General features: G+C 37.7%; 1 protein-coding gene across 2 annotated transcripts in view; it reads left to right on the top strand.

Moving 5' to 3' along the window:
* Window positions 1–26,581, top strand: part of NELL2 (neural EGFL like 2) — a 137,990-nt gene that overhangs the window by 60,732 nt on the left and 50,677 nt on the right. For both annotated transcript variants that reach the window (XM_088165567.1, XM_014871125.2), the window contains one exon: window positions 14,220–14,345. In XM_088165567.1, coding sequence (XP_088021693.1) covers window positions 14,220–14,345 — 126 coding nt within the window. The remainder of the gene's footprint in view (window positions 1–14,219; window positions 14,346–26,581) is intronic.

Genomic DNA, 26,581 nt, shown 5'->3' with positions numbered 1-26,581 from the left:
CATCTGATTGGCATGGAGGTGACCAGTTAATATGGCTGAGGTCTTGAATTAGAAACATGCTTCCATAGGAAAATTTTCCTTTTTTTCATGGTATTTAGGTACTTAGGCAATCTAAATTCAACCATTTGAGAAACACCTTAGTGTGTAATTTAGTTTCTCTTTTCACTGCTGCATGTTCTCTCTCCCCAGGAAGTAAGAAATGCTATAGACTAGATTCTAGTATTATTAATCACACTGAGTAAAGATTCATTATTTGAGTTGCTCTATTGGTATCAGGGAGCAACAAGCTACTTAATCAGAAGAGAATCATCTATACAGTCTAGCATCATCAGGTGAGAGGAATCCATTCCCACTCCAGCAGTGAAAGCCAAAATTCTCTGCACAGTCTCTCTGTGTTTATGCTAACTGTTGCTCTGCCTCATGAAAACCCTGGTTCTGTAAGCACATAATACCAGTGTGTTGTCAGGCCATTCTGACCACAAAGCATAAAGCTTAAGTGTTGGCAGCAGGATGGGCTTGGACTAATAGGCAGTTCTGTTCAGATTAAATTGAAAGTCAAGCATCTGTGAGGAGATGTAGTTTAAGGTACTCTGCAGTCCCACCTAATACCTGTATTATTCTCTGGTGATGCACAATAAATGGGATAAATTGAGGCCTTTTAAGATTGGCAGAGTTTAGTCGAAGGAACAAAGTTAATGCCTGTAGCTAGCTTGAATTAGTAGCTGCATTAACGTCAGTGAGAATGCTCATCTGTAGACTTACATTTGAGAATTTGTGTCTGTTTTTGGAAAAAGAGCATATCATTAATTCAGCTTTATATACATCTCTACTTAATTTTTATAATAAGCCTTCTGATGTAAGCAGATTTTGAGAAGCAGAACTAAAAATCTTACAGAAACAAATCCCTTGCCCCTTATCATGTTCCAGGAGGTATCTGACATATCAACCACTTTTTATCCTATAGTCCCTGGAAACTGCTGTGGCTTAGGCTGTGGATCTGTGTTCCTGGGAACTCATCAGCCATTCCCTATTTGAAGGAGTCACTGGAGCAATGGAGTTATGGTGAATTTAGGGGCTTTGAGGTTTTTTTTTCCCTGAAGCTCTATTGTTACTCTGCCAAATGAAAGCAAAAAAAAACAAATTACACTTTCTTAGTCATCTCAGTGTCTCTCACATTAGTCTGTTGCTTTGTGTGTAACTTGCCAGGCATGCCATAAGCAAAAAAAAAAGAAAATAAACTTTATCAGCATTGAGGGTGAAATGTTTGATGAGGACACAGTAGATTATGTGAGGCTGCTGCCTTCTTATTATAAGAGGATTTACCAGTTTGTGCAGTACCTGATTTCAATACGATGATTTTTTGAGGTTTCTTGGCCCAATTGTTTCTCTGTGGGCAAAGTACATTGGTTCTGGGTGGTAATTATGAATCTGCTTAACTTCTTTCAGAGAACATGCACAATTGAATAAAAGATTGGGATGTGTTATTTACATAAAAATCATAATTTTGCTTATTACATTTGAAGGCATTAAATTGTGACTTTAAAATGTTCCTGATCCAAGAACACTTGCTCGTGTTGAAGGTAATGGGCATACATCACACTAGGAAGATGTGCCCACATGAGAAAAGCTCAGAAGGTTGGGTCACTTCCCAAGAGGTTCTCCCTGCCAGAGGTGAAGCTGCCTCAACAGGTGAACCAGCCTGGCCTCGCTGCTGGTTCTGTGCTGTAGTTGCTGTGTTGGCACCACACTTGAGCTGTGCACAGTTGGTACACGGGTCCAGACCTGGCCTGGACTGTTCATCCCTGACTGACTGTGAGGGGCATCTGCTGGGAGGATGGGAAATGAGACTACAAATTAAAACTTTAGGATTGTCCTTGTGGAAGGGACAGGGGATTGAAATACCCATGTTTCTTCAGAGTTGCGCTTTTATTATGTATCCCTTTTCTAGTTCAAATGTCTCTTTGAGCAGAGATTTTTATTTCTGGAAAGAGACTTACTTTATATACTAAACTAACAAATGGCAAAAGGTACAATAGCAATAGTATAACACCAAATCTTTTCAGAGTCCTATGCCTCATCTTGAAAGGCTGAAATGGTCCCAACCTCCCTTTTTCAGTGGATGCCCTTTCTTCACTCCACTATTATTCAGTGTTTAATGGCAATCAATGCCAGGTATAGAAATGTCAAGTTAACACAAAGCTTTTCAGAGAAGATTTGCTTTAATGGCTAGAGCCCATAGATATGAGAGCTGTTTCTGTGTTTGCACTGCACAAACTTCAAGTATACGGCAAAATTGGATGTCATTGGCTCTGTGTTAGAGCCAAGTTTCCCTAAATAGCATCCTGATTTGTGCTCCAGCACTATCAAAATTGAACGAATAAACAGAAGTAATGATGCTCCCATTTGCAGAACTTCACTGTAAAGAGAAGAACAAAAATAAAAACACTCTAAGCTGGTTTAAGTGTGGGTCTGGAAAAGCTGCATAAATTTTACCTGAATGATGGAAGAGTTTGGCTTCTGTCCTAGAATGAACCAGTACTTTTCCAAAGCTGTGTGGTGTCTCTAGATACTTTTGTGGTGACTAACTTTCTGTTGTATTATAATAATATTTATTAATATTTGCATCACATTTAGCTCGTAGTACATTTAGCACGTTTCCCTCATAATATGTGTAAAGCAATACTTAAAGAACTGGTATTTTAAAATTTAAATGCTGGAAGCCTTATCCCAAATACTTTTACATCTATTTTCTGCCTCAGGCTGTTTTGCAGTTTGAGATACTTTGTGGGCAGGTTGTGTAATATGGATTATGCTGTGCTGCCCAGGTGTGGGTGCTTTTAATAAAGCATCCTACCTAACATCAACAGCTTACTAAAACAGGTGTTCTGGTGAAGTGTAATTAGTTTTCCCAAAGCCATATCTGCAGTACTCTCAAACTGAAGATTACCTTCTGGAATATATTTCCAAGAGTGTTCAATACCCACTGTTTTTATGATGGTGGAGTTATGCTGAAAAGGCTTTTAGGATAAACGTTGTGACTCTTGGATACCAAGGTAATCTGATGCATCTAGAGGAGCATATTTTAGCTATCTCTGTGCAAAATCTGATTTCAGTTCAGAAGTACTGCCAAGGATTTCTGATTAAATAGAGAGCAGAGGAAGCTCAAGAAAGAAGACAAGAGAATATAGTAATTTTTGTAGAGACCAAGACAGAACATGATATGAGAAAACTGCATTATTTAATTCTTTATCAAGAGGATTTTGCCTGATGCAGAAGGTATTTTACATCACATATCTATCTTGGCTGTGATAGAGTTAAATTTCTTCATAGCAGCCTGTGTGGTGCTGTGGCTTATGTTTGTGATGTCATTCTCAGTAGTGAAAACAGGAGTACAGTGTGGCTGTTTCTCAGAGACTGATTGGGCATCAGTCTGCTGGTGGTAGCTGGAGAGTGGTTAACTTTTGAGTTATTTTTTTTTCCTGTCCACTTTCACTTATTATATAGTCTTTATGTCAACTCATGAGTTTTTTCTCACTTTCCTTCTTTTCGTTAATCCCTCCATCCCATTGAAGGGTTGAGCAAGAAAGGAGCTGGTGGGTGCTAAATTGCTGACAAAGATCAGCCCTCTACCCATCAAAAATGTATGTTATGGGTGTGTGGACCATAATGTTTATTTTTTGATATTTGGAAATTAAGTTGTACTATTTACACAGTATACAACATAGCTAACTTAGAACAATTTTTGTGAAACCATTTTCCATTTATATTCTAATTTATTCTTTTTCCTCAGTAACTCTTCCAGTTCTCTGCTGTTGTCATGTTTGTTCCAGTTTCAAGTGTAGCAGATTAAATTAGACCAAAGACTGAATGACTTTGTCTGGATTTGAGAATTACATCAGCTTCACTGATGATTGTCCCTCGAGGGGAGAAGGTTTTCAGTTGAGAAATCTGCTTTTGAATAAGCTGGCTTGATTTGAATTATTGTCAGTGGAAGGAAGTAAGCAGTCTTAGAAGAGAAATTACCTCTTTGCAGAGATTTCTGGAGCACGTCAGAAATGACACTTGGTTAGACCTTGTCAGGTGTCCCTTGGCTCATGGTTGTATGTTACTATTCTGTTTGGCAAGAATTACAAATTTATCCCTGTGTATGCTTAAAAATGCTCATGCATTATTTAACCCTCTTCCCCAGCAATATGAATATTGCACCTCTTCGCTTACCTAATTAGTACAATCTGTTGTTAATCTTCTTGTTAATCCTGTTGGTTTTAACTACTGGATTACAAAAATAAAGTACATTTTCAAAATTCATCTGACTTCCATGGATTGTAGTGAAGAGAGAAATCTTATAAAGAATAATAGCTACAATCAAATTGCAGTGGGATATGTGTTCCGTTGTATTGGCCAAGTACAATTATCAACAGCATATTTTTTTCTTAAGTTAAGTGTAATATTGGGAGAGTGTAAGAGACTTCCATAATGGAGATAAACCTCAGAGAATTAGAATATATTCTGTTAAGTCCTCTGGGTCCTTAATAGACAGTACTGGGCTATTGGCTAGCTTAGCTGTCTTCTTGGTATGCACCATTTTTTTTTGAGTAAGAGCCCCACTTAAAAGCTCTACAGTACTGTCAGCTTTGTGAACCTGGGAAGGCTACTCACACTTCCCTCTTCAAAGAAAAAGTATTTTTTGGAAGTGAAGTGTGTCAATAGTATCACATATAGCTGAGAAATAAAGATTTCTATCTCCATCAGCTGGCAGTTTGTTTGAGTCAGTACCTAGTCATTTGGAGTTAGATTGGGAAACCAATCAAGCAGAAAGAAAAACTTTCACTCCAGCAGGGCAGAATGTTATTTCCAAATTTCTATTAAAAACTAATTAAATAGTATTAATATAAAAATGAAATATTAATATTAAATAGTATTAATATATTACCATTATTAATATATTTTCTCATCAAAAGCACTTAATGTCATCTTATTTCCATCAACATGTTAGTAAGAAATCTTAATATGAAGAATTAGAAAAGCAGTTTTAGTGTGTCAGTGTTTCGGAGCAGGACTAGTCTTGTCTGCATTAGCTTTAATTAAGAAAAATAATAAAGTTTATTACTAACTTAAAGTGCACAGGCAGTATCCATGACACCAGTTCATAAATTGTGGTTCATATTGAGGTACAGATGGTGCCATCACTTGTAGCAGTGAGATAGTTTGTATGTGTACAAATTTAGGATGTGATTCAGTGATACTTGATTTTATTTACTTCTACATTAATTATGTTTGGAATGATTCTATCATTCCATAGCCAGGACTGAAAATGATGTTACTACAGTGAAGGAAAAAACAAACAGCTGAAACTAGTCATATGAAAGGAACTTCTTGAAAACTTGTCACAGAGGTCCTAGGGCAGTGGTGGAGTGCTGTGACCTTCTGGAGAAGCATCCTGGGGAGGACATCCTCCAGGCACAGGCACATCCTCCGTGCTCGCTCCCGGGCAGAGAGTGGTTTCAGCTCCTTTAGGAGCTCTCTGCTTCGGCCGGCGCAGGAAGAAGAGATGGAAGCCGCGTGTGGTGATCCAAGGTGAAGGTTTGTTCTTCTTCCTTGAAGGGGCCCAAGGATGATCTGGCTCAGGGGTCTGAGGGAGCAGGGTTGATGTAGGAAACCAGGGCCGGGGTAGAGCATCTAACCAATCATCTGAGGGCTCAGGGGTGGTACAAGGGGGGAAGGGCCAATAGGGTACAACTGATTTACATAGAACAGGGAGGCATGCTGGGAGTGACTTTTTGTAACCATTACGATGGAGTGCCTAAGGGCATAACCTCCAGGGAGAGAGGAAAATGCTTGCTGGGAGGCTTTCAGCCTCCACAAAAACTCTTTTGAACTTTGCTACTAGTATCTGGTAAGGAGGGGTTTTTATTGCACTGAGAGCAGCCCTTTTCCACTAGCAATAAAAACATACGGTGTAATTTGTCTTCAGATGAGAAATTAATGTAAAAGTTTCCATACAAATTAAGTAGACATACAAGCTAAAGAGAAAAGAAAATAAAGCCTTGGTTTTGTTCTTATTTTACTTCTGGCCCAGTTTTCACTTCAGCTGAGAGTTGACTACTGAAAAAATTAGGTGCTTTCACTGTGTGAAAAGTACCCACAGCCAAATGGTTTGGTTTCTTTTGTGACTTCTAAAGCCTCAGTCTAAAAGAGTGACTCATCTTAACAGTGCATAAAGGCTGGATTCCCAAGAGTTGTAACGAAGACATAGAAATGCCTTGCATTAAGGCAAACTGAATTTAAAATAAATATTCTTTCATGAAAGAGCAGAGCAATAGCAGCCACAGTGTTTGTATCTGTTATGATACTTGTAACTAGTTTGGCACAGGGTGAGAGACAGCTGAGTTGTGATACCAGCACTTTTTTGTAAAAGAGGCAGTAATCTACCAGGTAGATAGCAAGAATATGCTGCATGGTTTAGACTCAAATACAGTCTAACCACAGATGGGAGCCTTACCACTGTTTACTTGTACTGTCTTTACTATCTTAACTGTCTTCCAATAGGGAGTTTTGAAATACATTGGTGCAGTACAATCTGTGGCATGTCTTCCTCAGAAGAACCCAATTGATATTAGTAGTCTCTGTATAAAAGTATGAATGCTCCTCATTACCCTTTTAAAGTAGGGGAAAACAAGAACACGATGAGTGGCTAGTATTTGAAATTCTTGACGTTTACAGTTCAAAATGATGAGAAGCTGACATAATTAAATAAGAAAAGAAAACTATTATTTTGCAATTTGGATTTAAAGACCTATTTCTAACTAAGTAACTAAGAAGGGGGGACGGATCATGAGCTAGAATGTCAGTAAGCTGTTCTGGTTTTCAGAATTGACTAATTAGTCATATACAACATCCTTTTTATTCTCAATATGCAAATGTATCAGACTAGTTATTTGGAACCTAAGGGAAGGGCCCCCTGGGATGCTTTCATGTCTGACAATTAACTATTTATAATTACTTGTTTCATCACGTGTACACTACTATATAAATTAATTATAAGGTATTAAATAGCAACAAGATGCGGTTTGGCAAGTAAAATATTCCATGATGGCAGACAGTATTTGTTTTCAGTTTTTTCTTGTGATACGTATTTTTAAAACTATGTAATGTGTGTGGAGTCCAGTGATGTTTTCATAAGACTGAGATAAAGACTTCAATTTCTTCCAAGAGTCTCACATTCTTGAGTAGCTGCTGAACAATATCTCCTACTCTATGTTTTAACAAGGACAGTTTTATCTCAACAGTCTGTCTTCCTTTCCAAAAACTGGGGCAAGTTGAAATAAAAACAGCTCTTTGTACTGTTAAAAATGATATTTCTGAAATGCTGTAATGTTGGTTTGTGTCCTTGCAAAGCTATATAGAACTTTTGTCAAGGAACATAGACCTTGAGTGACTTTGATTTTATTTCAAGTATTTTTTCCTGATGGCCTCCTCATAGGCTGCAGGAGATAGACAGAGAAATCATGAACTTAAGCAAAGATCAGAGATTTAAAATAGAGTGAAGGGAAAAGCACCAAGATATGTCCAATATGTATGTGATATCCGTGCAGTTTAGTTATGGGCTAGGAAGGAACATGCCCTGTGTGAAAACCCAATAGTTAGAATTTATTTTTAGTCTAATTAATGCTTTATCAGTCTATACAAGGTATAACAACATCTTATTAGTTTAGTTACAAGAGTGCTAACTAATACTTGTAATCCAACTCACCCAGTTTCTCTACAGGTCTGTTAATAATTCAGTAAAAATCAGCATACACTAGTAACTGCCCAGTTCTTCTTGCCCTCCCTACACATTGCTACATGAGTTGTTAGCAACCAGTTTCTGTTTTGGGACCAGTATGGTGGGGATAATGGAAGGTTATTTTACTCTTTTCTTCTTGGTCTTTGTGTATGCTTGGGGTAATTTTTGTATGCTTTAACTCAGTATGAGGGGTATGTTCTTATAGTTGATTCCCAGGGCTGGATTGATTGTGATTCCTTAAGTTCTAGTGCTTTTTTCTTTGGGGGAGGTGACACACGCAGGTCTGGAAAGGTAGACAAAAATAAAAGTAATAAAACTCCCCAAGAGCAAAAAGCAATTTTGGATGTCGATTGTATACATGCTACCTCTTGATAAATTTGCTGTTGGAGCCAGGCTTTTTACTGGCTGTTGGTAGCACCAAAGGCACAGGGTGTAAAGAGAAGAAAACATTGAAAACTATCTATAGAGGGTAGGAGTGATAACAACTATGGTGGCACCGTCAGCTGGAATAAATAATGTGGGGCACTGTGAAAAAATACACAATTTTGACTGAAGTTGACGGTTACATTCTTTGTGGAATATGTCAGTTGGAAAAACTGCTTCCGTGGATTTGATAGAGCAAAGCAAAAGTGCAGTGATTGTTTTGTGACTGACTGGAAGTGACAGCAGTAGTTAAACTATAGGCTTGACAGGTGATGGAGAGTCTAGAAATAGTAGTGGGAGGAGGAGGAGCAAGGGCTGTGCCAGAGCCCCGAGATATTTTGTAATCTCAAACAGCATGTGAGAAAGGGTTTACACAAAAAGAGACACATAGAAGATAGTGTTACAGAAACCAAAACACACACAAGATATTGAAACCAGGCTGTAGGTGAAAAGAAGGAAAGCTGAAGAGAGTAGGAGCTTGGAGATATGGTCAAGGAAGTGTGAGAGACCCTAATGGGAATATTTTTATTAAACCAGTGAGCCAGGAAGTTTTAATGTACTAAGCATTTGAGCAGTTGGGAAGGTAGTGTGTTCGGTGGTGTAAATAAAAAAAGCTCAATACTTTCACAGCTGGGTAAGCTGGTGGGATCTTTGCTTCAAAGTTAGGCTCTTTTCTTTTAAGGCATAAGTTCTGATGGGTGAAGGGGTGGGTTGAGTACAGGAGAGATGAAGTGAGCAAGATCTGAAGGTAGGACTAAGGTAGAAAGTGGTTGTGGGAGGAAAACAGCAGAGAAGCTTGATGTCAGAGGTAGAAAGTGAGAAAAGTAGGACTTGGTAGAGGGATGACAAAGAAAATAGGCAGAACTTCTTTTCCTTTGTTCCAGGTGCAGAAGAGGTAATATTTGTTCTAAACGTTTTAAATCCTCATTTACCTTTTTAATGGTATTGATTGCTGTGACTGTTCATTTTTGTAGTCTTTTAATTTTTGAGTAGCATCTGCTGATTTTGTGATGCCCTTTTTCAAGGTCAGGGCCCAGAGAAGAATCTCAATCTTTCCCTCCTTATCTTTCTGTATGAGTCAGGTTGGTAGTGCTAAAGCTAAGGGCCTGAAAGACTTAGGTTGTGATCATTGTTACTGGGATCCATCCTTGGGATTCTCAGTGGAGAGGCCCAGGATTCACAAGAGTAGAGGGTGGTGATGCCCTTGCTCTTACCAGCAGAGCTCTCAGACCAGGATGGAGGTGTGCTGATGAAGGTGTGGTGCTTGATATTTATAGGCTGTGAAGACATACTGTTTTATTCATGTAAAGCCCATGGGGGTATTATTTGTTTTATTTTAAATTATAGGTCTAATCTACTCTGCTCTTGTGTTCACGGTAATTTTTAATGTGTTTATGAATTAATTTTTTCTATAAATAAAGCTTTTCATGTTCCAGTTTCCTTGCTTCCTGGGTAATTAATATTATTTTTTGCAGAAAATCCTACAAGAGTTTTAGCACTTCCCTTAAAATTCAATAGTGTCTAACACCAGTGATGTCCCTGGCTACCATATACCTTTCTAAATGTGACCAGGGATATCACTGGTGTTAGACACTATCAAGTTTAAAGGGAAATGGCTGGAGGCAGGACACTATCCATAAAGAATCCTCAATTCTGGGAGTAGCCTCGTCTCATAACAACCCATAATTACTGACTTAGTGCCAGACTTATTTGTTCTAGCAGGCTTTTGTGGTGAATAAAGGCTGTGATGTATAGGGAGGCCTAAGGAGAGGCTTTGTTAGTGTGAGGCTTTGGTCAACAATGATTTATAGATTGCAGGTAAAGTTCTCTTCTTATTAATGGGATTGTAAAACATAACTGGGAATTTTACTCTGGGGAAGCAAACTCATTAGGGTGCAGGAGGAAGGGATACAGGGAAACTTTTCAGTTACATATTTTACATACATTTTGTTTGAGTGCCTGGGGGAATAAAGAAAGGCAGGTTTTTGGGGGATTTTTTTCCCCTGTTTTTGATCTTTTTGCAAGTATAAATAAATCATTGAAGTGCAGATTCCAAACACTTTTACACTAACCAGTTTTCCCAGAGGTTCCTCCTTTTATCTGTTCCACTGGGAATAGAGCAGGTTGATGATCTCCATGACTACACTGTTGTTAGTACATCACAGCTGGTGGCTCAGTATCACATCACAGACTTCAAGCACACAAGTCTTTATTGTTGAATGTGTAGAGCCATTGGAATGGTGCATTCATCCTATTGAACTGACTTCAGTATCTTACTGGCTGAGCAGTAAGACCTGAATATGCATTAATATGCTAACTAGGTTTTTTGGCAGAAGGAAATGAAGAAAAATGTTGTGGGATTTTTTAGATATGGAAATGCATAAGGTTGTCTGTTGTGCATTTCTTTCTAAAGGTGGCATGCTTGTTTTGGCTGGGGTACAGTTAATTTTCTCCACAGTGGCTAGTACAGGCCTGTGTTTTGGATTTTTGCTGAATATGGTGATAATAGAGATGTTTTTGTTATTGCTGAGCAGGGCTTACACAGAGCCAAGGCCTTTCCTGCTCTTCCGACTGCCACACTGGAGAGGAGACTTGGGGGGCTGGGAGGAGACAAAACCGGGACAGGTGACCCAAAGTGACCACAGGGAGATTCCAGTCCATGTGACACCATGCTCAGTGTGTACAGTGGGGGAAAGAGGAGGAAGGGAAGACGTTTGGAGTGATGGAGTTGTCTTCCCAAGGCACCTTGTGATGTGATGGGGCCCTGCTCTCCTGGAGATGGCTGATCATCTGCCTGCTATTGCAAATCAATGAGCTAACCCCTGGTTTTGCTTTGTTTGTGTGTGCAGCCTTTGCTTTCCCTATTAAACTGTCTATGTCTCAATCCACAAGTTTTCTACCTTTTATCCTTCTGATTTTCTCCCTGGTTCCCAGTGGTTGGAGTGTGAGCAAGTGCCTGTGTGGGGCTTGGCTGCCAATGGGGCTTACACCATGACAGGTGAATAAAAGGCTACACCGATGTTTTCAACCAGTAAACAGGATGAAAAGGTTTTTATTTTGGTAGCTTTCAAAGACAACAGATGTTGGGCTCATTCCCTGCCCTAGTTCAGTACTCCTTGATCTATAATACCTTAACCTAATGGATATGAAGCTTGCATGTGGAGTGCCAAAGGGGGAATGGAATTGCAGGCTTTTAGTATGGTTAATGTCTGTGTGATTAGTTGTCATTTGGCTGTTATTTTACTCTTTTTTGTATTAATTATCTTTATTTAGTACTAAAGTTGCAAATTGTGTGTAAAAGCATCTTACCTGCTGTGTGTCCATGGTGTAGAGGGTCCTTAGGTGCCAGTGTAACATAATCTTTTGATAGTAGCAATAACAGGCTGGGAGTTTTGATTTCTAGTGAACATTTTAAAAATGTAGGCAATATCTTTGCAAATCAGTTTGAAAGCACCAGTACATCAGATTTGTCCCAATGAACACTTCAAAGTTAACCTGAATAGTTGTGGGTTGGGTTTATCTGGGGTTTTTTGGGTTTTTTTTGTTTTGTTTTCTTTTTTTTGTTTGTTTGTTTGTTTGTTTGGGGTTTTTTTGTATCAGTTGAACAAGCAAGAGTTGGAAAAAAAGAGTATTATAAATAAAACATTTTTCAAAATCTCAATATGTGGTATGTTGGCAAAGTGAAAGCTTTTATTTAGAGCACTTCTAAATTAGGAGGTTTGAATCAAAGGAACTTTGACTTAAGTTTTTCCCTGCAAAATAAAAACCATTGGCATTTTAGGTCTCCTGTGGCTATTTACTTGCCAAAGCAATCATTACTATAGTTTTCAGAAAGTTCTATTTAATGGTTCTGAGGCTTTGGATTTTTAAGTAGAATTTTCTGAGGGTGCCAGAGCTGGCTTTGAGGCAGTCTGTTGATGCTGAGAACCTAAGACCTCTAATTACTCGAAGACTGATGTTGTTACATAAATACAAAGCAACACAATTAATTTAATATGGAGTTGTGAAATTATGAAAGACACAAGTTGCATCATTTGTTGTAGAAGCTGAGATGTTTATTATACCTGCTGGCTGCTTTTGTGAACTGCATACTTGTGTTTCTGCATAACATCTATAAGTCGGGAGATCTGTGCCCTATTCCACTCTCTGTGCAAAAACAGCTGTGGTAGTCTTATGATAGCTTCATTTTTTTTGGTGTTCTTAGATGAAGTTCACAAAATGTGTTTGGAGCCTTAGTGTGTTCACCGTGTTCGCTGTAAATGCACACTCATTTGTGCCAATTCGCATGTACATGAAAATTGCAAGATTAGCTTTTCCAAACTAGCACCTTAATACACTTATGATTCTTCTGTGTCTGCAGAGTTTACAAGGTAAAGGGAAAGAAACAAGCCAAAATACAGCAGCCATGAAATTCTTTTGCAGTGGACATCTTCACATTTGGTAACCAACTGCCGCCAGCTTTTCCAGCAGTGGGCAGAGGACCTATGGAAAATTATTTTTTCAAAACTGAATGAAATTAAGAACTTACTACAGAATCACTAATATTCAGTATGTCATACTGTTTTGTACAGAAAGGCAAATTATTTTCTAAGAATGCAAAGGGGGGAAAAAAGAGCAGTCAATGAGTGCAGTTGGTAAATTCCTGTTGGTAAAGACACAGGGAAGATAAGAAGAAATTAGGGATAAGCATACAACCTAAGCAGGAACAAGGTACAGGAGTTAATAATGTTGACATTCAGCATTGCAGCATTAAGAAATCAACCCTGATTTGAGTTTATATAAAGAGTCTTTTGTCATGAGCTATCGTTAGACTCCGCAAGATGCTTTTCCATACAGAGATTTTATTTTCAACACTGAAAGCTATAGACATCGTTGAGAACAAGAAAGAAATCAAAACTGATGAGCAGGAACAAAACCAAACCAGCAATCCGCCCATTTGAATTTTAGCATGCTTTGGTAGCAAGGTTCAGTGGCACATAGCATGACAATATAAATAGGTGTACTGAGCATCTCAGTAATGATGTCTTTATCATTACTATTACAGGAACAGTGTGCTACTGAGCACTTCCAAATTAATATAGCATTTCTTTTCTGCACTATAATAATACTATGGAGAAGGGTTTTTGTTATTTGTTGTTCTTTCTCTGTCTTACCATTGAATTATAACCTGATACAAGAAACATGTCTAATTTTGAAGCCCAAGAGAGTACCAAAACAAATTCGGTTTTGAATTCTATGCCTACATTTTGTTGGGAGTTTGCTCTAGGACCTTGCACTGCAACCGGTATTCTGCCCCAACAAGTATTTTATCCAGTTACATTTTGTTCTGTCAAAGGAGATCTTTATATGAATTAGATTCTCACAGGTTCATTTCAGGTACAGTGTTTATATGTATCTATATCTATATACATATGTATGTAGATATTTGCAGATACAGATATATGTGTTTATATATATTAAAAATACTGATTGATTACTTTGTCATTCTAAGAGAAATTTATACTAAGTTTCAGGGCCTTCCCAGATCTTACCATGTTCCTTACAATTTCTTTGTAAACAATGATTCTTGTTAGATCAAAGGCATGTAGTGTGCATATAATTATGTGTCTTGTGTACTGATGACTGAGGTGACTGCACAGGGTGCAGTGATGGATGCCATTGCAGTGCTAAGGCCATTGGTCAGTTGTTTGAGACCCTGTTTGCTGTTTGTTTTTTTTCCTGTTCTATTTAAATCATAGGAAAGATGTAAGAAAAGGAAAGATGTAAGTCAGTGTAATTTTCTTTGTAACTCCACTAACAGCCATTCACAGAAACTCGTGGTACTTCTCTTGTTTGAATATTTCAAGCAGTTTTTTTGAAAGGAGAAAGCCAAAAAGCTTTCCAAAATGCAATGGTATTTAAGTAACTCTTTAGTCTAGCCCACTACTGATGGAAGTGAACAGCAGCATATTGAGAGATGGCAAAAAATACTGCTGAATTTGACTTGTGTTCCTCTTTGCCTTGTTCACAGATATTGATGAGTGTGCTGAAGGACGGCACTACTGTCGTGAGAACACCATGTGTGTAAATACGCCAGGATCCTTCATGTGTGTCTGCAAAACAGGATACATACGCATTGATGATTACTCATGTACAGGTAAGGGCTGTGTATTTCTGGAAAGAAATAACAGGATGGTGGTATTTAGGAGTATTGATACGATTCTTCTTAAGTTAATCTTTGTTGGAGTCACAGAGCATCTAAATGAAACATTAAACTGAATAAACACCAAAATCTGGTACAGAAAAGGTAATGTATTTTACAGATTATGAGTAGGTCATATTGTTTGGCTGAAATTGTAAAGTAGGCTGGATTGTCTTATGGGTCTGCATGGTTTTGGGTGATGAATAGAAAGGTGAAAGGAGGAGACTGAAGAGGAAATCAAGTGAGCAAAAATAGTGCTGTTTTACTTGGTTTTCAAGTTCCATGCCAGTACAGCTTCTCTTGGAGTATAGCGGCTCTTCTGCAAACTTTGGATGGAGTTAAATTTGCTACATATTAAGAGTTGTTATAGCCTCATTCTCAACTCTCCAGGCTCAGTTCTCCAGAGTTCAGAGGACAGAAGTTCTGTTTGCCTTGAACCACTGGACAACATGGTCTGTCTTACATCTGTATCTTCCTTTTTTGCTCTACTGCCAGTGGGTGTGTTTGGTTCATAGTGACTTTCTGTCTTCCACTCTTCTTTTATTGCAAGGTAGTTTAGGGTTATGGAATGAACAGTGAACATTAAAGCAGCCTTTGATATCAGACCCAGACTGACTCTAAGTGTTCTGGTATTTTTTCCTACAACATAGATAAGAAAATAGGAATCAATGGTATAGCGTGTTTACTCAGTGAACAAAAGAGTATCCCTATTTTGTGTGCACAGGGTAACTAATTAGCTTTTTCTTTAAAAGTCTACCTTTTCTCAGTAAAGCTTTCTTGAAGTTTGGATTATCTAACAGAAATTGGCTGTAAATGTATGAGAGTATTCGGAACTTAAAGGCGGCACTGTGAAGTTCATTTCGAATTTTGTTCTGTCCACTGTCTTGGCATTTTTAGCATCAATGATATGTCTTGGTGCAGAAACAGCTTCTTCATAAACTGGCGTCATTTCTTTGAACACACACATCACTCAGGGACATGGATTTCAAATCACATACATGTGATTTTTTGTCAATGCTGTCTTACCTGTACTTGTCATTCCTCTGATACATTGGCAAGCATTGTTTTATTGCAGTAAGCTCACTTCTTGAAGGCCCAGGTTATAAAGCCTGCCCACAGCAGGTCCTTTCTGAAGCAACCAGTATGTTTCTGATCATTCTCTTACATTTTCCACACTCTCTGCAGAGTAAAGAAATTGTTTCACTACCTCCTGAGTGTGAATATTGGGATTATTTTAGGACCAACTGTATCTAAATCGGTGTGATACTTTTTCTGCTTGGCTTCCCTTAGCTTGCTGTTCTGATTGAACTTTGCAAATGGTAAGCCATCACCAACTTCACAGGGGCTTTGGGTCCTATAAATATAATAAACGTAGTTCTTGATACTCCTCACATTGCATTCTTCATACTTGCTGAAACATACTGTTACGAAATACAGAGTGGTTAAGAGCTTTAGACAGTCAACTTCTGTAAAAGGTGTTGGAAATCCATTTTAGATCTCACTCTTTAAACTGAATTGGTTCCACATTTGTAAATCATAGTTTCCTGTGAAATCAGCCTGATGGATGGCAAAATGAATTATTTCTTTTCCACCTTTGTCTCGATCAAGCAGGGAAAAGTCAATGCTAATAAAAGAGAATTAGATGAAAAAGTTTTGTAATATTTTAGATTTTAAGACCTGCTAGGCCATCTGAACTGTGTGTCACACTGTGTATGCATGTCAGAGACTCTGTATGTCTGAGTAATACCACTTACCATTATTTGGGACCTAGAGTTCTCCTGGAGATACATTTTAGTAAATTTTGGATGCAGGCAACCATGAGGTACAGTCCCTGCTGGATGATAGGATTTCAAGAATGGCAACCTAACATCATAAAGTGTACATGTCACAAAATAACTGCATTATTTTTTTCTGGTTCCACAAGTATTGTGTAAGCACCTCCAGAGCAGGCACTGGTTCATTAATTAATATGTATCCAGGAATATGGTGGTGGGGTTGCATAGTATGCCCTTCTGTCCAAATCGCTCGATACTCATGTAGAGTCCAGTGCACTTCGAATGTTGTCAATGTCTGCAATAGATGTAGTCTTTCAATGCTTTTTTTTTTTTTCTTCTTTCTGTGGAGTTTAAAGTTCTTAGCAAGTCTCTATTTGCCTTATTGGCAATTCTTTGACTAACTTTCCAGCTGAAATATCAAGGAAATTGAGGAGGAGGCTGTTTTTTTAATCCAGTTCAGGAATAACAAGAATAGGGCAAAAAAGCAGCAACTGACCCTTTGTGTTAGTAAGTATCAAAATTTAAAAAATATACTTCAACTCAGTTTCTTGTAATGCTGTGTAATTGAATCCAGTTATGGAGTTATAGTTGTGCATAAAATACTTGATACTGTAAACTGGAGAGGAAGCTCTGGTAATAACACATCCTTTGGAATATTACTCAGCAGGAAAAAAGTGTTATGTTGCTTGGCATTAATATGTCATTGTTTGCACAGGATAGCTGAAGCCCAGGAAGATGTTGAAAAATTATATGTGAACCTTGTTCAGGCAGGTTATGATGTTAGTCATGTCCACAACTTGCTGGCAGACTAACATACCTTATTGTTCCATCCTATGAACATACGTATAATTTAGCAATCATTGATCAAAATAGAAAAGAGTCATAAAATCAGTGACATTGAAAAGATTTTCTCCTGTATATGACATTTGAAAAGAAATATGTTCTATCCATCTCTATCAGAGTTGTGGACACAAAAGTCTGATTTAGCCGATAGCTGCTTCCAAAACAGCTCCAGTTTCTTTTGTCCTGCCATGTTTATTGCAAGTTTTACAATAGATCTGAATTACATTTTTATTTTCACAACAAAGGATGTAATGAAGATATCCATATCAGATATTGTTATTTGTATTCATGTTGGAAGCAAGATTCTCAGTATTAGATTGAGTTAGTCACAACCATATTTACACAGAAATATGTTGTTCATGATTGATTTTTATGTTCAGAAATCAATCATAGCTATGAGAAGGAGTGATGACTTCTAAGTTGCACTCATACGCCAAATGGATGCACAAACTGCAAATTAAAGGCATAAAAATATGCCCTGGGCTACCGTGCTTTGGTATCCTACAATGTTAACTCATTCCCCTTCCACTTTGCTTTTCAGAACTGTGCATGCATATGCTGCTGCACTATCACTGTTAGCCGAGATCAAATCGGAATGCTTTGATTATTTTCTGAAATAATAGCATTCACATCTTTGCTTTAGATGGGATTACAGAAATGCACAGGCTGTTTTCTTGGCTTTAAAAAAGAAAGTTTTCCTTCCAGAAACAAGGAAGAATCCAGTGTCACCTCCAGTCTTTCAGGCTGCTTTTTTAATTTGCAGCTGGTAGCATTGCTCTGAACAGCATAGTGGAGGATTTTCCTCCACAATTTATTATGGACGAGGTAGGAAATGAGAGACGAGAGCTCTTTTTCACACTTGGCTCTAACAATGAAGAATTCATACCAGCCACAGTGAATGGTTAATCATGTTTAGTCTCAGCAATTGTCTTTAGTTTTCTGCATAGGGACCACTCACCTGAGTAACCCAATAAGAATTGAACAAAAGGTACAAGACCCTGTGAGACTTAGTGCATCCTCCATAGACCGTATTAAGGCAGAGGAAGGTGCATTCCCTGATCTGGAGAAGCCATAGATTTTCTGAGCCCCAGATAACTTTTGAGGCTCTGTTTCTGTGCAAAATCATGGGCCACCTTTTATTTAATTTTTTGCTTTCCATTTGGCATAAAAGGGGAAGTTGCTCTGATGAAAGTGCTGGTGTGCTCTGCCTCTCCTGTGGTTTGGAATTAGAGATGATGTGGGGGAGGTAATGCAGCTGATGTTACCCTTCCAGAGAGTTCTTCCCCAGGGGCTGTCTCATGTTTCACATTTGGTGGTACTGGAGGGGCAGGTGTGGGTGCTCTCCAGGAGTAGGACTGTGTATTCAGTTCTCCCTGTGCTCTTGGTCTGGGCAAGATGATAAATGACTGACTGTAAGAAGGACATATGAAGTATTAGTATATAAACCAGCATATTTGAATTAATGTTTGTACATGCTATTATCTGGGGTTTATGAAATTACGTATTACATACTTCTGGTTTTTTTTCTTCTGTTTGTGTTTTGTGGTTACGGTTTGGTTTTGGGTAATCTATAACTTTGTACCCAGACACCAATGAGCCTTTACAATTGTGCTGTACTTTGGCAGGAAATACATGTGAATTCTTAACAGATTAATTATTAAAAACACACCAGGCATGTTGCAAATTATGGGCTACTTCTTTCAAGCGTCCTCTGGCCACATTAGCAACGATATCCATCTGAGCTTTGTGGGACCACTGCCACATGTAGAGTTGGATGGTCACATACATGTTTTAAGTGTCTGCAGACCAAATAATGTTTTTTCATAACCATTTTTGTCAATCCATTTCAGATTATTTTGTCTTTCCTTTTCATTTCCACTTTAGCCAACTCATGCTGATTTTTTTTCCATTGCTTTTAGAAAACAGTAACTTAGAAGCCAAAGGATTTGGCAAACCATGGGGAGATGTTAAGTCTGTGAGGCTGTTATTGTGCATTACAGCCTGATACCATCACGTTTGTGCTCCTGGGGGTTTTTTTCTGACTTCTAAAGAAAATGGCAAAGGATTTTTAAGCAACATCTCATCACTATGTTGGGTACATCTAGAGTTTTTTTTTCTTCAGAGTCAAAATAAAAGGGATGAAGTAGTTCTTTAGAATCATGGAATCATAGAATGGTTTGGTTTGGAAGGGACTTTGAAGACCATTTAGACCCTTCTGCCATGGGAAAGGACAGTTTCTACTAGATCAGGTTGCTCAAAGCCCACAGCTTTGGTCTTTTTGACTTGGTCATATGGAAAAACCGAGTCAAAGAAATGAGAAATGTGTTGAATTCACCAGGCAATAACTGGCTGCATCCAGCTAGACCTACCTGTTCCTCTGCCCTAGCCTATGTGTCTTTCTGAGTCTCAGAGATTTTCCTAACAATATTTTTCTGAAAATGGTGTCAATGAATTCAGCATAATTTAATTTTTGTTCTGTGATAGCCTCTCACAGTAAACTGAAGTCTAATAATAGTTTTCACATAAATTAACATGAAACATGGTTATAGTAAGTTGAGTGACACCTGAAATGTTAATTCTTGGGAATACTGGCAGCTCTGTGTATTTTGCAAATCAAATTAAATCACAAATCTGTTGCAAATTGGAAGGAATTCCAAGATCAACATTATAATAATTAAGAGTCTAGGGAGATTGATTTGACATATGGAAAAGATTTAAGGAGAAAACTACACATTTTAGCTGCATAACAATGATGAATGTGCATAAAGTAAGGATTATGATAACAGTAATATAATTAATAATTATTATATTACTTGGGAGGTTTCAATAGTAAGAGGAAAATGTAGGGGAAAGTATTGGCCTGCAGACAGGTGGTCAGTAGCTTTTGACATCAGTTTTTCAAATCTGACCCATATTCTTTACTCTCTAATGATCCTGTGGGATGTCTAGAAAAATTCACCTTGACATAATGCATAGAGAACTGAATGCCATGCTTAGCCCATTCAGCTCTCATACGTCTGATACTCTTTTGTCCACCTTTCTGCCATTTTTCCTGTGCAGCCATTAATGTTTTCCATCATTGGGATTTAGTCTACATTTGCTTTGCCCATAGGATTCAAAACTGTCTTTCCTAAGCTCTCCTATTTGGCTGTATTCTTCTATCTATCTGTGACTTACAAACAACCTGCACATAGGCTTGGATTTCAGCTAATGCCACTAGTGATGTCCCTGCTTAAGAAAGATACCTTTTGGTGTGATATACTGCTGTTTTTTTCATACAGTGTGTAGCCAAACTTTGGGCCTTGTCTCCTTTTCCTTCCTTAATGCTTTGTTTATAATATAACTCTTCCGAGGGTGCTGATGAGAAAACAGAGGCGCTGTCTTTGCAGTATGAATGCAGCCCATCCTAATCCCCCAAGCACAGGTGCCTCCACTTTGGGAACCAGCAGTCTGGTATCTGGAAGGACTTTAAAATGCTACTTATAAGGACCTTCAATTTTGTTGGAATTATGGCTCATACCATTTATAATTCAGATACCCAGATTATCAGGACTTTAGCCTTTTGCCCAGTTGTTATCCTCTGTTTCTTGCAAGCTACATTTATTTTTGAGGGGAAATGCAGTCCCTGTCACATGGGGTTTTTTATTAACATAGTACTCTGACACACTTTGGAAAAATGATTCCTCTTGGCATCTAGAAACTCAAGTTCATAAAAGCACATCTGCCTCTGGGCTTCTGTTCAGATTTCATTGGTTTATTTTTTAACTTATAAATCCATCAATTGTTTGGGACATAAGCAATCTGAGAAATCTCGTACTTTTTTCTATACTGTGCAGTAGAAATGATGTTTCATGACAGGGATATTTGAGAAAAAGTTTTGTTGAATTTCTTGTGAGAATACTGAAGGTAAAATCCATGTTTATTCCCTAGAGGACAGACCAATTCACATCTTCAGGGAAAGTTACTTTCTGGGTTCTGATATGGGGTGGAAAATGGTTTTGTACCAGTGTCTATTGGTAGGATGTCAGCTAGCTATGAAGTGTGGGTATTTTCCAATATCGTGTATTGCTAGGGTTTTTTTTCCAGCTGAACATTTCATGTCCCACAAATGAGTTCTGAGAACTGAAGAGGAATACCTTAATATGTTTAAAATGATAAATAAAATTTAGCTTACATGTAAGGCATATGTGCTGTGTTTTAGCACCAGCACTAACTTCTTCTAAGAGTTATGTACTTGTCTGAGTTTCCATGGACAAAAGCTACTCTAAGACTGATGTAATCCAGAGCTGAATGAAGTCATCCATCTTCTGTTTAAAGCTGCATGCTTGTTCTCAGTTAATTAAAGTATAAAAGAGTGTCTGCTTTTTCAGAGACGCAAGTGTATCCACAAATCATCCTGAAGATAATAAGAGCTGATAGTGCTTAGTACATTGGTAAATGAGACCACATTTTAATAAGTGACTAAATGGCCTCAAGATGCAATTTTATTCAGCACCACTGTATGCCCTTTACCCTTCACTGCTGCAAAGAAGTTAAAAAAACAGAATGTTACCTCAGAGAAGTCATAGGCTTGTAGTGTCCCAACTTGGCTACATGAAAATGCTGTAATGTGAGACATGATAACAATAAAAAAGCTAATTTCTTCCTGTTTATTTCTCTTGACTTATTTTTTATTAATTCAGCAATATTCAAGTTTTCCTCAAGTTGCGCAGTTTATAGAGGAACTGAGTTCACTGACGGTGCTTAAATAAAAGTGGAATAATTGCTCAATATGGTGCAAGGGACGGAGCAATAAACAAGCATACTGGCAGGGCAGGTTGTAACATCACTGTAGTGACATACCATGGCTTGAGTAAGGAAATGTCTTAGTCACCAAACCACTCGAGAATGTAATGATGTAAGCAAATGAACCATCTGTCTCTCCATCTCCAATTTTGGTTACACCCCCACCCTAGTTATGTTAGAAGTACATGCATTATCACAGAGAGTAATGCAAACTCCTCAGGGGCGATGGTACCCGGCTATACTGCCAGGGTTGCTATTAGTAATAGGCACTGTAGAAGTCAGCTTGTGTGCATGGAGCATTTTTAACTCAAAGCCTATTTGATTCTCATTTCTATTACTTGGCCCAGTTTCCATTCTGCTTTATAGTATGTCAGCCTACACAAAGCTCTCAATTTTCTTTGAGGACAAATTCTCTCCTATATGCACTTTCTAGCGGTACGATAATTGACAAAGCTAATAAAGGAGTGATCATTCAGACTGAGCTTGTTGCTATGCGACCACATTACTAAGATAACAACACAAGTTACTTTTATATATCTGCTGTATCTTACACAACTGAACTCAATTATGCTTTATTTGGATTGAATCAGGTTATCCTTGGCAACTTAGTTTGGAGTCTGTTTCGACTTGGAATGAGAACTTTTTTTTTCCTAGAGCATACTTTTTAGGTCCCATTTTCTCCTTGGTTGCTTACCTAGTTCATGACAACTGTTCATCTGGTTATGCATTTATAGCAGGATGGATTTCTCAGCTGATCAAAATCCAACGCATTTTTAAAGGGTCCTTGGTAGAACATGATTTGAGTTGTTAAACAGAAAATGTATTCCCTTGACAAAGATGCGAATGCATGATTCTCAGTACTAAATGCTTAATTTCTTTTACAGAAATCATTATTTTACCAAAGATATATATATTTGATATATATGTTTATTTGCATGTATATACTTATCTATGTATCTGTCAATGCATTATATAGCATGGATTCGCTATTGACCTTGGGAGCAAAGGCTGGTAAAAGGTTGGTATTATGTCAAAAGCAGTCTCTATTTTGCCTTTCTACAGTTTCTGTATTCTGTTTAAAATTTCTCTTTCTGCAGGAAGCAGACGTCAGAATTTATTATTTTGTTCTACAAGGAATGTATTTTACATTCTTTGTATAATGAGATATTTTTCAATATATTAAAGGGGTTCCAGATATCAATTTGAGAATATACTCAGCTTGCAACTCAGAAAAGAGCAAAACCTTTTTTATGTAAAAATTTGAAATCGCAATATTTTCAAGCATTAACATTGCTTGATATTTATATCACAGCATTATGACAGACATCCAGTGTACCTCCTGTTTCTCACTGCTCTGAAGCCCTCTACAGCTTTTCAATCACGCAGCATCCCTCACCAGCTTCTACAGTGCAGTTATGTGCTGTGTCAGTACAGTATGATTGGAAAGTAGAAGCGTATGGGTATAGAAAACACAATGTATTGTAAAAATAGAAAATCTGACAAATCATACAGCACTAAATGAATTATTAATTCCTAAGGTAATTACATTGACTCTATGTTAGAATTTTACTGATGTTGATGCAGGAGGTGGCATTTAACTTGCAAGATGCCCCAATGTACATCTCTTAGTCTAAGCTCACATTCTCATCAACAGAGGTCAAGAATTCAGCTGGACCCAACTCAGTTGTCTATTAACAGGTTCGAGGCAATCACCATGATAGGATTAACAGATCCTTGATTCATTGCAGCATGACATCCCTTCACAGCTGGACCTCCCCTGGCCTGTCCTTCTGTGGATGATCACAGGCTGTGACAGATAGACTGTAAAGATCAGGAAACACAGCAGGCAGCCTTGAGGACAGTTTGTTTGAAGTCACAAGAATCTTTCTGGCTCAGGAGATGGGAATCTGCTGCTGTCTCACTGAGCGAGCCAGAAGTGAGGGAAGTTGGATGGCTCACATCTATCATGTCTGAGCCAGCTGGTGATTGCCTCATGCTGGGAGAGCATTGCCTGTTCTCAGAGGGACTCCAGCCAAGGTCAGTGAGAGACTGGAGCTACTGCATGAAGCAAGACAGTTTTTAAAAAAGGAAGAGTGGAGTTATTTAAGGTTACGTGGTCATGCTGAATGGAAGTCAGTGGTTTTCTACACATTGACAGTAAAATGTCTATAGCCATAATACCGTTTACCTGGGGTTTAAGGGTGGTGGGTACTGCTAACAGCATATGGATATCATGTCTGTCTTTTGGCATTGTACTGTTGAAAAACATTTCTAATCTAAGACAACACAGTTTTTAGAAAAGGCAGAGAGTAAGAAAGCTAACTTCCAAGACTGGTAAGGGGAGACAATATTTTTTCATATTGTCCAGGGCTTCAGAAGCCTTTTCTTTTAATATTATAGTTGTAACTTTTTTCTTTGAATGAATATGGAAGATTCCTATTTGGATAGATAGGAATTTCTGAATTTTTTCTGTTCAGAAAATCTGTGGGCATGGAAACCTTTAATTCCTTACAATTTGATTCCTACTGCATGCCACATGGCATGTCTTATAATCGCTGACTCCTGAAACAACTTAGAAGTGTCCTTTGTTTTTCATGAAATGTTTATGAGAGATTAATATGCTTTATGATAATGAAATACTTTCCTTATCTCTTGTTTTATACTGTCAGTCATTGCAATTTAGTATGTCATCTTCTTTGACAGTTTGTCTCTGCAATAGATCTCTATCAATATTGCTACCTTTTGTCAGTCTTTTGGACTGATGATTATTGACTTACAAAACCTTGTACTTCGCCATACCAAACTGCTTTCTTGTGGTACAGACCCCTTGACCACAGCAGGAGTTGCATCTTTTCTAGTCCTTCTTTGCACACAGAATTATGCTGAAGTCTACCTTGGAATGCACAAACTAAACATACTGGATTTATCCACTTCACTGACTCACCCAGTGTCTGTGTTCCTATGTGTAGTCCCAAAGAAGGGCTTATATTTTTAGTTTTGCATGTTAGTTCTGATTCACACTGAAATGTGCTGCTGATTCTGCAGCCAGGCTATAGTTGGTCATGCACGAATGCATAGTGTAAGTTAAACTCTCAGTTCTGCTACCCTTCTAATTTTTTCTAAAGCTAGTTTCAGTTCCTGAATTTGCTCTGTCAGTGTTTGCCAGCTCAGTAAATGAATAAAGGCAACAGTCTTTGTCAATACCTCTCTACAGCAGTCAAAAAGAGTGGATCAACAAGAAGGAGCAAATACTACCTGCTGAGATAATGTTGGCCATTCTTAGGGTTGTGGCCTGCTAATGCCCCAAGGAAGACTGGTGAAATCATCATCAGTAACTAAAAGTCACATTGATATGAAGGGAAGCATTGCTGTCTATGTTATGCTGCTGTACAGTATAATCCTAAGGGATTTGGGTGAAATTTCACTTCTGTTAGTGAAGTTGCACTTTGTGAGGTAATGTTTCTGAAAGTGCTGTGTCTAGAAAAGATACTTGATATTTTTCCTGAGGACATTATCAATACATAGAACTCACAGAATTGTTCTGTCTTCGTTTTGTTTTTCTTTTTTAAAGAAAATGCTAGTGAGTTTGTGGCATCTTCAAGACTGAACTAGAAAACTGAAAATTGAAATTATTTCAGGATGGTAATCAATTTACCTTCTTGAAACCATGCCCTTTGCTGTTCCTGTAGTCAGTTGTGCAAAATTTACATACCCCCCCACCTCATAAGGTAACAAAAAAACTTTGAATATGTCAATGTTTCTATCAAGAGCCAAGAGCTCTGTCAATGAGCTTAGCAATAAAACAGGAAGCTGCTCTTCCTTAAATGGTTCATAGGAGTTTTTGTGCGAGTATTTTTTCATTCTGACATGCTTCCAAATCATCTCAAAAAGACAGTATCTTCTTTATATTGTTATATGCTGCAGTCTTTTCACATCCTCTAAAATATATTATTGGGAGAAATGGTGCAAGGAATTGTATCTATTTCATATTTTTAAATCAAAAAGTATTCCAGGGAAAACACATTCAGTAAGCTAGCTTGATTAGCCCATAATGCACACTGCTCAAAATCAAAAGTCACTGTTGTCTTCTGTAGCTGTTCTTTAAAATCATCACAAGAAAGATATTAGAAATAAGTATCTAAATGTTTTATCCTTTTTTTAAATTCATGTTTTGCTTTCAGAATGAACATTGAAAAAAATCCTTATTTATTTAGATTTTATTCCTTTATTATATTCTTCTTTATATTATTATATTTATATTATATTATTTATTAATTATTATATATATTCATTATATTATTATAAACAGGTGTCTGCATGTGTCTCCCAATATACTAATAAAGTTGCATTTAATTTGAATGGGGCACAGAATTTAGTCATGAACAGTTATTTTCTAATGCAAAATGATATCAGAGTCATAGGCTGCTTAATCATGCAATAAAAGATGAATTTATACTATTCCAAATATCTGTGTTGGCCGATATTGGAACTTTATTTGTAAATACTTTGTAAGTTAATGTCCAGATCTCATGGAAATGTCGGTTTGGACTGGACTGACAAAGATAAGCAGCTCTGAGTCACACAGACAAATCACCAGGAAAAATATATTGTCAGCAAAAGTAATTACAGCAGGTAATTGTGTCATTTACCCTGTTACAGACAAATAAATGTGATGAGTTTGGAACACATCAGCTGTCAAACAGTGTTAACTTTGATGTTTAGGGTTTGAAAACCTGTAGTAGAGTCTTTTAATGACAGAGTTTTTAAAGAAAAAAAAATGAAAGGTTT

Source organism: Sturnus vulgaris, chromosome 5 (genome assembly GCF_052056855.1).
Source record: "Sturnus vulgaris isolate bStuVul1 chromosome 5, bStuVul1.hap1, whole genome shotgun sequence".
Taxonomy (NCBI): Eukaryota; Metazoa; Chordata; class Aves; order Passeriformes; family Sturnidae; genus Sturnus; species Sturnus vulgaris.
Note: the sequence above shows the minus strand (reverse complement) of the source record. Positions and strands in the feature narration are given on the sequence as shown.